This window comes from Lemur catta, chromosome 5 (assembly GCF_020740605.2).
Source record: "Lemur catta isolate mLemCat1 chromosome 5, mLemCat1.pri, whole genome shotgun sequence".
Lineage (NCBI taxonomy): Eukaryota > Metazoa > Chordata > Mammalia > Primates > Lemuridae > Lemur > Lemur catta.
In genome coordinates this window covers 70,971,675-70,985,829 of record NC_059132.1, presented here as the reverse complement: position 1 = coordinate 70,985,829, position 14,155 = coordinate 70,971,675, and the positions used below count along the sequence as shown (strand labels likewise).

General features: G+C 36.2%; 1 protein-coding gene across 4 annotated transcripts in view; it reads left to right on the top strand.

The window, feature by feature from the left end:
- TTC29 (tetratricopeptide repeat domain 29) overlaps positions 1-14,155 on the top strand; it is a 250,825-nt gene that overhangs the window by 125,076 nt on the left and 111,594 nt on the right. For all 4 annotated transcript variants that reach the window (XM_045552089.1, XM_045552088.1, XM_045552090.1 and 1 more), the window contains 2 exons: positions 5,802-6,014; positions 10,730-10,815. In XM_045552089.1, coding sequence (XP_045408045.1) covers positions 5,802-6,014; positions 10,730-10,815 — 299 coding nt within the window. The remainder of the gene's footprint in view (positions 1-5,801; positions 6,015-10,729; positions 10,816-14,155) is intronic.

Below are 14,155 nucleotides of genomic sequence, written 5' to 3'. Positions count from 1 at the left end.
TATTTTAAGAGTGTTCTTTCTTTTAGGTGAAAAACCATAAATGCATGACAAACTCCTTATTGTTTATATAGATGCGATATAATAGTTGAAAAAATAAGACAAAACAAAACTTGAGAGTAAGACTACTTCTACCCATACCTGGATACTCTTATTTTACACAGTTGTTTACACTATTCTGAGACATGTTTTCTGATGAAATATTAGTAGACTATCTTGATTTTTGCTTAGTATAGAACCATGCATGCCAGGCATTTAATTCAGCAGTAGTTAATGTGTCTTTCTTATTGTCGTTACGACAGTGATCTTAGTTACCCGTTGTGATGGCAAAGATTTGCTGGTGATTCCTGGTGCAGCGTAATAAAACTCACTTTCCCTCAGGATGACTTTGATATCCATGAATATTCCCTAGGCCTTCTCTTTTCTGTCCTGTTTTCTGTCAACTTTTATTTTTGTGATACCTTAATGTAATCATTCTTCTTTTCTTGTCCCTCTTCCTCACTTGATAATTGCAAAGGAAGATAGTCCTTGGACACTTGAACTAAACACTTGTCCTTGTCCTTCTAAAAGATTGATAACAGGATCTGGAAATATCACCTATTTATGATATGTTGAAGGTTATTTGGGTACCAAAGGGTGGATTCTATACGAACACCTTGAAGAAGTTATAAAAGGATCTAGGATACAAATTAGAAAATCTGATTCGTTATCTACATTAATATTTACATTTAGTATTATCAAAATAATCGCTCTATTGATGGCCTTTTATAATATTTCTCTCAGGTACATTGAATTTAAAATTTTTAGATAAAAGCATTACACATTATGTTTTCATAAATGTCTAGTCAATTAATATTAGAGCCTTTACTCAGTAAGATAATTTTAAAAATCCTATTCATAGTTGGAAATAGAAATTGGATGGAAATCATATCATTGTTAATCATGCTTAAAGGGAAATACTTGCATATTTAAATTACTATGCCCTCTCCATAGCATAGTCATATCTTTTAATATTTTAAAATAAAATATTATACTATATCATAATATGTGCTTTCAAATTCTGACCAGCCTTTAGAAATTATAGCCAAGTCATTTGTGTGCTTATCGTCATTTGGATCACATCCTCAATGGCTGGTTTTCTTGCTGGCTTATTTACTGCCACCAAATACTTTTAGTTTTCTTTTTTTTTTTTTTTTTTTCAGACAGAGTCTCACTCTGTTTCCTGGGCTAGAGTGCCGTGACATCATCCTAGCTCACAGCAACCTCAAACTCCTGGGCTCCAGCAATCCTCCTGCCTCAGCCTCCCAAGTAGCTGGGACTACAGGCATGCGCCACCATGCCCGGCTAATTTTTCCTATATATTTTTGGTTGTCCAGTTAATTTCTTTCTATTTTTTAGTAGAGACAAGTTCTTGCTTTTGCTCAGGCTGGTCTCGAACTCCTGACCTCTAGCAATCCTCCCACCTCGGCCTCCCAGAGTGCTAGGATTACAGGTGTGAGCCACCGTGCCCAGCCCACCAAATACTTTTAGAAATGAATCCCTACATATAAGAAGGGCTGGAAAACTCTCCTGTTGTGTAGGTATCTTCATTTAAATAGTACTAACCAGGACCTCATGACCTCATCTGAGGCAAAGTGGTAAAGGAAAGGGAGATGAAACCATGAACAGCAGGATGAGGTCACAGGTGACAAAGTCTGGGGCACCCAAGGAATTCCAAGGGCCCCCACAATGTCACCACATGGTTCAGGGGAAAGCAGGAAATTTAGATGGATGTAGCTTGTTATACATCAACTCCTTTTGCAAGACCAATCAGAAGTACATCAGGGGCTAATATCTGTGTTTTTGTTAGAGGTTACCTGTGGAGTCCTGGGCAAAGTCACAGAATTATAGAACTGGAAGAGACTAGAAATAATGTAACCCGAGCATTGTTTGTAACATAAGAGATTTATATCCAGAGAACTGACCTTAATCTGTCTAAGTTTTCTGACTCATGGTTTGTTGATTAGTATCTGATGTGGTAGAACCAGTTGTATGGGCTTTTGGTGATCTTGGGTTTAAATCCTAATCATCACTTAATCATAAGTATGGCTTACATATATGTACCATTTAATCTTTGCCAGCCTCAGTTTCCTCTTTAGTGAAAAAATAATAATCATATCTACTTCACCAGTTCTTGGAAGGTTAAATAACGTATGGGGGAAAAACCTTACCTTTTGACTAGCACCTAGCAGGCCTTCAGGAAATGGTAGTTCCCTGTTCTCTTTTACCCAAGCTTCTCAGGCTCCTCTCTCATGGGACACCTCAAGTGGACCCTTCTGAGAACTGAGCCTTGCCCACTAATCATGAGCTAAGCAGATACTAGCCCCCAAAGCTCTAGCAAAAATCAAATTCACCTGAAAAGACTCTTGTATTTATTTCTAATCTTCCCAAGGTTGCCTTCCATAGTAACCAACTGAAACCAGTGTCCCGAGAACCACCCTTACTTCATTCCTTCTTAGACAGCCTGCCCAGGATACCTAACAGCAACCCAGGACTCAGTAACACAGAGGGAAGGGAGTCTGGCTTCTGTGGCATACAAGGGCCCTACCTCTTCTCCACTCATCCCTACCTTCAGTTCCCTCCCCATTTCCTCCACCTCCCCTTCCCCTACTTTAACCCTCCACTCACCTCCCTTCATCTCCTTTTCTGCTCCCATATAGATCAAATGTTGGACATGGATAGCATTTCTTACTCACTATTTACATCCGCAGGACCCAACCTTTTTGGCATCAGGAAACAGTTTCATGGAAGACAATTTTTCCATGGTCGTCAGGGAGGGGAGCTCACATGGTGATGCGTGGCCAGTTCCTAAAAGGCCAAAGACCAATACCAGGCCCAGTCTAGGGGTTGAGAATCGCAGATTTACATCATTATGCCTCATTTGTATCTAATTCTAATTTATTGGGTTATCCAAAGCTTCATCCCCTTTATAGTTCCTAACTTTTCTGGAACCATTTGGTTTACTCAGGTTCCCATATCCACCGTTCCCTATTCACATGGCCAAAAAGAAATATCTATTTGTACTTTATGAATAGATGGATACTGGATGGAAAAAAAAAAAGAACTCATGTATACATCTTTCCAGGGATACGGAGCTGTACTTCACAGGCAGAGAAATATAGTTAACCGAGGAAACATAACACACATATATGTCAATGCTCCATTCTAGTTTAAAAAAATGAGGGTCATGGGTATTTAGAGCAAGGTGTTTCTGGTGAGAGGTGCTACAGGGGAGAGATGAAAAACTATGCCTTCTTTTGTGAGAAGTAAGAAAGAATTGTAGTTACAAGTAAAGATAGATTAGAGCAGTGAACTTCAACCTTGAGTGTTTATATCAAAGTGAAAAAAGGATTGGACATTATTTTTAAAATAACTTCTATTGTGTACTTCTTATTACAAAGTAAACATATTTTGATGATAGAAACTTTAGAAAATTCCAATAAGCAAAAAGAAAAAAACAGAAAAGAAAAAGAAAATCAGAAAAGAAATCAACTATCACCCATAATCTTGTCTCCCAGAGATAACACTGATAATACTTTCTAAATGATTTCTGAGGTTATCTGGTACTTTTACTTATCATAAACACCTGTCCATGCAATGAAATATTCCTCTGTAATTTGTAGTCTGCTATCATGTGAAAGTTTCATAATATAAGATTATAAACAACTCTGTAGTACACATTGCCCTCTCTGTATTTGTCTTTGCTGACATGTTCTCCAGTGTGGTATGGCAAGGACTTAGATTGGCCATGTCTTTACTGAATTTTTCTACAGATCATTTTCTGATTATCCACCACAGTTAATTGTCTTTCTTTGAGAATACTATTCTTTATTTGTGTGTGCCCAAGTAGTAATCCTTCATTACTAATTTTGAGAACAAATTCAGTGTAACAAATAGGAAGAAATTATATACAATAGATATATACAATACAAGAAATTACATACAATGGCAGGAGTTCCAACTGGCACTATTCAAGGAAACCTATTGGAGGAAATATATTGAGCCTAATATGACCTGCATAGGTTAATTTAAGCAGTCATGATCATATTGTTATAAGGACGCAACTAATACTTTTTTTTTGTAGGAAGAGTAAGTTATACTTAAAGACTATAATAAATTAATGTTATATTTCAATTGCCTATTGGAATTTTTAAAAATATTATACCAACTGATAACATTGTGTTTATTGAGCACTTCCTCTGTAACACATTGAACATGAATTAATTTATTTGGCATATGGATACCTTGTATAGTTACCCCATAATGCTATTTAATAGAAGAGTAAACTAAGGCACAGAGAGGGAGATAATTAGCCTGAGGCTAAACAAAGAGTGGGAAAGCAGGGATAAGAACAGGATATCTCCTTGGAGTCCACACGCGCTCTTCACCAGCATGGTTGGATGGCCCAGATATTAGTGTTTTTCCCATTAATTCCAGTTGCGTAACTCCAATACCATGAAAGAATATTTACACTACAGGATATTGGGATCATTTCCATGAAGAAATGAACAAGTAAAATACTCTCCCCATCATGGAGCTGCAAACTGCTCTTTCAGAAATATGTTTGTTCATCTTTTAAGGAATGAAATGACTTAAGGCTAATTTAGAGTTTTAGCTTTGAGAAGCTTTATTTTGGACTTTATTATAGGGTCAAATCCAGAAAGGCAGTTACATTATAATATTCAAAACTACACAGTGTGAACAAATGCCTCCTCAGAAAGTTCAGTCAAATGTTGAGAAGCAGTTTAAAGATCCATAATATTTGTAATTGAGTAGTATTCCATTGTACTACTCAATTACAAAAAATGATGGTGATCTAGCACCTCTTACATTTTCCTGGATAGAGCTTGAGCCCATCCTCCAAAGTGAGGTATCACAAGAACAGGAAAATAAGCACCACATGTACTCACCATCAAACTGGCACTGACTGATCAACACTAAGGTGCTCACATGGTAGTAATATTCTTTGGGATTTGGGGGATTGGGGTTGGGTAAACTCACAACTAATGGACTCAATGAGCATTGTAGGGGGGAAAAGGCACGCCTGAAATCATGGTTTGGGTGTGGCAAAGTCATAACGTGTAACCAAAAGGTTTGTACCCCCATAATATCCTGAAATAAAAAAAAGATCCATAATATTTGAATTTGAAATTTTTAACAAATGCATCCTTTCTCAAGATATCTGAACTCTTAAGAGTGGAGAAATTCCCATCTGTCGGGAAAGCAGTGCAGGACAGTGGTTACGAGCATTGGCTCTGGAGTCAGATTTCCTGGAGCCACCCACTAGCCACGCAATCTTGAGCAAAATTCTTAATCTCACTGAGCTTCAGCTCTCTGTTCTGTGAAATGGAATCCTAACAGTCTCCCTCCATAGGATTGTTTTGAAGATTAAATGAGAAATGCCAAAAAAGCACACAGCACAGTGCCTCGCATACAGGGCCTTGCATAAGTCTTAACCAATGTGATTGCTATTAATAATTACTGGACTTTCCCACTATCTCTAAACATACACAATCCCAGTCAATTTCTACCAAACTGAAGTATTAATACATCCCTCTTGCAAGTGTCTATCCAAAATTAATGCCGAAACTGAAGTCCAGTTAGAGATAGCTCCTTTCCTCGTTTAATTCCTCTTCAACCTTAGAAATCCTTCACTATATTCCATGGCGCTTTCCCCTTTAATAGTAAAGCTAAGATGTGCGCAAAAATTTTGAAAATATGTTCTGGCCTCTGGTTTATATTTATGAATGGCTTTTATTCTCCAGGTCAGCTTCTGGAAGCTGCCGAGCATTATGAAGCATTCCATCAATTGACACAGGGGCGGATATGGAAGGATGAGACAGGCCGCTTTCTCAACTTGTTGGCCTGCGAGGGTCTCCTGAGGATTTACAGATTACTCTCAGACAAAATGCTGGAAAATAAAGAATACAAACAGGCCATCAAAATTCTAATAAAAGCTTGTGAAATAACCAAAGAAGGTGGGTGGAAAAGTACACTCTCACATTGCTTTCTTTAATGGGTAGACACTGGTTCTCCCGAGAGTGAAGTAAAAATCGTCGTGTTAGGGTGATTATTTCCTATGAAATGCAAAGACAAATGCCATCAATATACTTTCAGATTTCACTGTAAAACAGAGATGCCTTAGTGCTGACAACAAGAAATCCATTAGTTTCTTGAAAGCTTTATCTCCAAAATTACAATCCACTGGGGGGAGTGTTGTAAAACGAGGAACCCACTGTGAGAAGGTAAGGCCATCTGCAAAAGTTAAGACTGTGTGTGTTTGTGTGTGTATGTGTAAGGGTGTGTATTTCTTGCAATTTGAGAGGCCTTTCATTGTTTGTAAATTTCCTATTGTCAGGTAATAGAGAAAGTATGATAAATATTTAGTTATGAGTAACAGGAAAATAAGACTGTAATATATTTTAGACCCTCAAAATGTGGCCTTTGGACCAGCTACATCAGCATCAACAGGACACTTTTTATAAAAGCAGAGTCTCAGGCCCCACCCCAGACCCACTGGATCAAAACCTGCTAGTAAGATCCCCAGGTGATTCATGTGCGCATTCAAAGCAATAAAAATGCTTCTATGAGAGCCGATCAGATCTTTAATATTCTATATCATTTGTGTATGTGTAAGACATAAAGAAAAAATTTGGAGCATACTCTTATGAGCTTTAAACTTGTAAAATGGAAGGATATTTTATTACCATATATTAATTTATTAATAGAGTAGCCTTTTCATGAAGGAGAAAAAGATAGAAGTTACACTCTTGAACTAAAGTTTATTAGCTCATGGATATATTTAATTGATTGGTTTATTAAATAATAGATGGCTTATTTGGAGTAAGCAGACTGATTTTTCTGGGTAGGATTTTAATTTACTAAAAAGTAAAACTAAACAGCTTATTCTCACTGTTACTTCTTTTAATAATATTAGTTGAAATACTCATAGAAAATCACCCCCATTAAAAGATGTCTCTCATTAAATGAACTGCTTTTGAATAAGGTGGTCTAGTACCTTCCCCCACAAGGGTAAACACTGACATAAATGGCTAGCTTTAAGATCAATTTTAGCAGCAAACTTTAGTCACGTGGAAAGTTGCATGGAATTTCAATGTAAAGGGATGTATCAATTAGCCAAAGGCATTTTACTTTAGTTTCATATTTGCTAAGTTGTAATATTTTTCACAAAGAAATTCCCCCCCAGAAAACTTATCATTATACATACTTATTATGTTTATTGTTTACTTTCTGTCTCCTTCTGTCTTCATTTTCTAAAATATAAGTTTTTGTATGTTATCAGTTTTAATGGTGTCAAGGTCTGAGATGTAACTTTGTCGTTGGCCTTGTTAATCCTATTCTTACTGACATCTTTCTCTGTTATTTTACTACACTCACTTCATCTTAACTTCATTTCTATTAATAATCAGGAAAAGTTCTCAAGTTTAAATACTATTTTAAAACTAATATTTGGCTGGCTCAAAAATCTCTCTTTCTATCATCAGCAGGGGTAGAGTTTTCTTTCTTTCCTCCTCTTTGTTGAGCTTCCCCTCACATAAAATTAGGTGCAAATGATAGTACTATATCAGTCCAGGCAATTGCCAGTGCTTTAACACAATTACACAGCACGTACAAACCACACACGGTCAACTTTTAATTATCCAAGAAGTAATTTCCTGTCACAGCCTCTTCCTTCCGTTCCATCTTTCCCTTCCCTATTCCCACCCTTATTCCTAACGCCCGTAAACCTATAGCAGAGAAAAAGTTGAGGTCCAGCTGAATTATAAGAGTTAAAACTCCCCAGGCTGGATCACTGGCATCATCAACTCTGCTAAAGTGAGATCTTGAGGGTATAATTCTCTGCAATCACTGAAAGAGCCAGAGAAGAAAAAAATACCGTCACTGGCGTTTGCCATCCTGTTTTCTTGAAATCTTCAAAGAACCACTGCTTTAGGGTGGTAATTTAGTGAGTGGTAAGAGTGAATGCAGCATGGAAAATTGCTCCTGCTGAAATTCTTCATCGTTGGAATGCAGGCTTCAGAAATCTAAGGATACTTACTTCCCAAAGACTAAAACCAAAGGTGGGTCTGTCAGCGTTTGCATTACACAGGAGTTAGGTGACACTGGAAGCCAGTGTCTTCCAAAAGTAGAAAAAGGATAGTAATCTTTTTAAAAAATAAGAACCTTTAATTGTTCTTGTAAATATATTACATTTGTATGTTACATTTAATATACTAAATGTATATATTTACTATATATTTGTCAAATGGTGTGATGTATGTCTTGTTGAGCCACATGTTAGGTCTTTATGTATTTTGCTTTTGGAAAGAATTGAGTAATTCCTGGAAGAAAAATTGTAAAATATAACAGGAATTAGAAAAATCTTCCTTGCAGAAAGATGATGGAAAACATCACCAGTGATTAGCAAAGAAAATTGGATTTCAAAATATGCTTGGGATTTTTTAGCAAGAAACTATGCTCTGTCAGTCATTCTCACCCAAGTTTTAATTAAAATCTTTTAAATTGAACATAATCAAAATAATAACTTACTTTTTTGAGAATATGTTACTTTTAATTTTACTTTTATAGATTTAGGGGGTAAAAGTACAGTTTTGTTACATGGATATATTTTGTAGTGGTGAAGTCTGAGCTTTTAGTGTACCCATCACCTGGACATTGTATATTGTATCCAATAGGCAACTTTTCATCCCTCACTACCCTCCCCCCCACCTTTTGCAGTCTCCAATATCTATTATTCCACTCTGCATGGTAATGTGTATCCATTGTTTAGCTCCCACTTATAAGTGAGAAGAGGTGGCATTTGATTTTCCATTCCTAAGTCAGTTCATTTAGGATTATGGTCTCTCATTCCATCCAAGTTTCTACAAAGGATATTATTTCATTTTTTTTAATGAGTAGTGTTCCATGGGATGTGTGTGTGTATGTGTGTATGTATATCACATTTTCTTTATCCAGTCATTGGTTGATGGACACTTAGATTGATTCCATATCTTTGCTATTGTGAATTGTGCTGCAATAAACATACAAGTGCAGGTTATCTTTTTGCTATAATGATTTCTTTTTGTGTGGGTAGATACTCAATAGTGGGATTGCTGGATCAAATGGTAAATCAATTTTTAGTTCTCCATTATGTTTTCCTGAGAGGTTGTACTAATTTACATTCCCACAAACAGTGTATAAGCATTCTCTTCTCACTGCATCTGCACCATCCTCTATTGTTTTTTGACTTTTTAATAATAGCCATTATGACTGCGATAAGATGGTATCTCATCATGGTTTTAATTTGCATTTCTCTGATGTTTAGTGACATTGAGCATTTTTTCATATGTTTCTTGGTCATTTATATGTCTTCTTTTGAAAAATTTTTGTTAATTTTGTTTGCCCACTTTTTAATTTTTTTTTTCTTATTGAGTTCCTTATAGATTCTGGATATTAGTTCTTTGTCAGATGCATAGTTTGTATTTACTCCCATTCTATAGATTGTCTATTTACTCTGTTGATTATTATTATTTTTTTGCTATGCAGAAGCTTTATAGTTTAATTAAGTCCCATTTGTTTATTTTTGTTTTTATTCCATTTCTTTTTGGGGTCTTAGAAATAAATTCTTTGCCTAGGCCAATCCACAAGTTTTTCCTAGATTTTATTCTAGAGCTTTTATAGTTTCAGTCTTACATTTAAGTCTTTAATCTATCTTGAGTTAGTTTTTGAAATAGTGAGAGATAGGGGTCCAGTTTCAATCTTCTGCATATGACTATCCAATTTTCCTAGTACCACTTACTGAATAGAGTGTGTTTTCCCCATTGTATGTTTTTGTCTGCTTTGTCAAAGATCAGTTGGTTGTAGGTATGTGGCTTTATTTCTGGGCTCTCTATTCTGTTCCACTGATCTATGTGTTGATTTTTATACCAGTACCATGGTTTTTTGGTTACTATAGCCTTGTAGTATAATTTGTTGTCAGGTAATGTGATACCTCTGGCTTTATTCTTTTTGCTTAGTATTGCTTTGGCTATTTGGGCTCCTTTTTGGTTCCGTATGAATTTTAGGATTGTTTTTTCTATTTCTGTGAAAAATGGCGTTGGTATTTTGATAGGAATTGCATTGAATCTGTAGATTGCTATGGACAGTTATAGTCATTTTAACAGTATTGATTCTCCTTGTCTATGGGCGTTGGATGTTTTTCCATTTGCTTGTGTCTTCTATGGTTTCTTTCAAAAATAATAATTTCTTAACCTTCTTATTATCCACACTGATAGAAACTTAGCCGAATGTCAGTTCATATTGTTGAGTATGAATGTTTGTGCACCATTTAAGGTTGTTACCCTTCATCAGTTGTTTCACATACATAGTAACAGTTATGCTGGACAACTGTAGGTCTTTACATGGTGGACTAGTATAAAAATTATATATGAATGCCAAAATTAAGTTGAGTTATATAGAGGGAAACCCTCATAATTATATTGCTATTGTACCTTGTGCTGACATCTGTGATCCAGGAAAATTGTATTTACTTAAGCCTTTTTTTCAGTGCACAACTAGGTTTTGGAGATCATTGATAAATCTGTACACTTTTTTAAATAACAATTTTCCACTATCTTGAAAAGCAAGGATTCTCTTTGTTGTAATAAATTGATTTTTTTAATGCCATAGTAATATTTCTACATCTTCACTTTAGGAAGTGACCAAAACATGCACGGAGAAGCTTCTTACTACTTGGGCTTAGCATACTTGGCTGCTGGAGAATATGACACAGCACTAACAGTAAGTTGAAGTAAACTTTTAATCATTTCTCCTTATACTTTTTATTATATTTATTTTAATTTTTATGTGTTATAAAGCCAACAGAAATGGGTTGGGCCTGACATCAATGTGCCTATTTGCAGAGACTACAGCAGAATAGCAATGTGCTAGCACAAAAAAATGGCTTTATTGTTTATAGAAAGTATAGTAGCATAGAGTCAATTACCATGAAGTACTTTAGGATATGTGAAAGTTAAATATATGGAGTAATATGACCTTTTATACATCCATATCACCAGAGACAAGAGGAAATAAGTTTAAATGACAGCAAAATGTAAATAGTAAGAAAGATATCACAGTAATTTTATAATCTGATTTTGGAAATTTTGCATCAAAAAGAATGTGGTTACTAAGCAATAGAGTGAGTTGTATTGACATATATAAACTATTAGTATATATGAAGTCAGGGGGCGGAGGAAGCAACAAAGGTAGAGGTTGTTATTAGTCCCTGTCTGAGAAGTAGCCTACTTCGTGATCAAATCAGTGTTTGCCTATTTTGTGACCAGGCTTTGGCCAAAAAATAATAATAACAATAAAAAAAAAAACAAACAAAAATGTCAAGAGCTATCTTTTCTGTATTATAACTTAAGTCATTTTTCATTTCTTCTTCTCCTACCACTAATATATTTGAAGTGTAGCTTCCTATTTCATTTCACATACATCTCTTTTAATAACCCTATCTGATATATAGTATTGGCTTAATTTTTAGCTTCAACGCTCTTATTTGCTCCTTTAGATATGAATACTAAGTAGGATTCCTTTATTTGGGCTAGATATTTTTCTCTAGCACCCTTCCAGTTGGTCATCAGAGAAAACTTAGGTTTTCCTAGATGACTTTCAGCTTAATATTTTTTAGTTAATGATATGCATTCAGCCAAACTTTGTTCCAGATACTTTGGGGAACATAGAGTTCAAGATGCATGCTACCCTTTGGGAACTAATTTAATGAGAGTGACCAACTTGTAAACATAACTATCATTCAAAACAGGATGAATAGAGGTTTCTGTGTGCCGAGAGAAGAGTGGTGGTTCCAACACTGAAGATCAGGAGGTTGCACAGAAAAGCTTTTGAGAGGCAGGATTCCTACAGGTAGAAAACATGAGAGTCCAGGACGATAGAACATTATACACATGCACACACTTCACATGGACATACTCAGTGTGTTTGGGAAACAATGAATTTTCAGGTGAAAGATGAGATTCAGTAGGAGGTCAAGTTGGAAAATGAGGTGAAAAATAGCTCAGAGATTCTCTCTCTTTCTCTCAGTGCAAATGCATGGCAAAATAAATTCAAACAAAACTGTAGAGTTTACAATGGAAAACAAATCTCCCTTCCATCTCTGTACTCAGTCTCATAGTTCTTTTCTCAAAGACAAATACAGTAATTAATTTCTGGTTTATGTTTCAGATAAATATTGTATGTATTTAAGATGTACAACATGATGTTTTGACATACATATACATTGGGTAATGATTCATCCAGTCAAGCTAATTGACCTATCCATCACCTCACATGTTTGCCTTTTTTGTGTGTATAAGAATAGTTAAAATCTATTCTCTTTATAAATTTCAAGTATATAACACATTATCATTAACTACAGACATACCTCATTTTAAAAGGGCTGCATGATATCCCATTGTATGGCTGTGCCATAATGGATTTAATCATCTCCTATTGGTGGGTATTAAAGTTGTTTCCATTAATTTTTAATGCAAAGGATAGAGCAGTGAATAGCTTTGTGAAATGTGACAAATTTATCCATAGAATAGATTCCTAGAGGTGGAAATGCTGATGTATCCTATATTCTAATGGTGTGGAATAATCTAGTAATGAATGGATTGAAGAAGCAATATTTGACATCCAAGTGATGAATTTTTTGAACTGTTACTCCATTCAGAAAAACATTGAAATTGTTTTTCTGGGAGTAAATGTCAATCTCTCATCCGCAGCCTATTAGCTGTGTGACCTTGGACAAGTCCCTTAAATTCTCTGAGTCTCAATTGCCTCCTCTGCCCAGTGGAAATAATAACTATGCTTACTTTGTAGAGTCTAGTGGGTTAAATGGTGACCCCCCCCCAAAAAAAGTCCACTTCTTAATCCCTGGAATCTGTGGATGCAGATGTAATTAAGTTAAGAATCTGAGATAATCTTATCTCATAATCATCCTGGATTATGTGGGTGGACTTTAAATCCAAAGACAAGCACTTTTCTAAGAAAAAGGGTGAAGGAGATTTGAAATGGAAGACAAGATCACACACACACACACACACAGAGGAAAAGACCATATAAAGACATGGGCAGAGATTGCAGTGGCATGGCCACAAGTCAAGGCATGCCACAAGTTAGAGAATAGAAGAGGCAAGGAAGGATCCTCTCCTAGAGCCTTCAGAGGAACCACAGAGCCACTGACACCTTGATTTCAGACCTCTAGCCTTCAAAGCTATGAAAGAATACATTTCTGTTATTTTAAGTCATTTAGTTTGTGGTAAATTTTATGTCAGCCCCGGGGAACTAATGCATAGGGTTATTAGAAGAGCTAATTTATGTAAAGTTTTTAAGAGTGTCTGCCTGGTATATAATAAACCTTCGATAATTATTAGCTTTTATTATTTTTGCACTAATCTAAGTCTCTGGACTGGAGTAATAATAGTGAAGATAGATGGAACTAGACAGATTCAAGAGTCATGAAGGTCTTGGAATAGGCTAAATATAGCAGGTGAGGGAGACAGAGGTGTCAGGATGGGCCCTCCGTTCCTGGCTGTGGAACTGGACGGATGCTGGTGTCACTTACTGAGGTAGGGGATGTTAAAGGCTTGGAGGGAAATGGGGAGTTCAGTTTGGATATGTTGAATTCAAGGAGTTTTAAAGGTATCCAAGAGTTCAACTACACAGTTAAATATGTGAGTTTGCAGCCCAAGAGGAAGTCTAGAATGGAGATACAATGTGTGATGGTTAGTTTTATGTGCCAACTTGATTGGGTTCTGACATGCCCAGATAACTGGTTAAACGTTATTTCTGGGTGTGTCTGTGAGGGTGTTTCTGGAGGAGATGGGCATTTGACTTGGTGGCCTGAGTAAAGCCGATGGTCCTTCCCAGTGTGGGTGGGCATCATCCAGTCCACTGAGGGCTTGAGTAGAACAGAAAGGCAAAGGAAGGGCAAATGCACTCTGACAGACTGTTTGAGCAGGGACATGGCACTAAGGGTTCTCAGGTCTTTAGACCCAGATGGAAGTCTCTGCAGTTCTCAGACCTTCAAACTACACCACTGGCTTTCCTGGGTCTCCAGCTTACAGACAGCAGA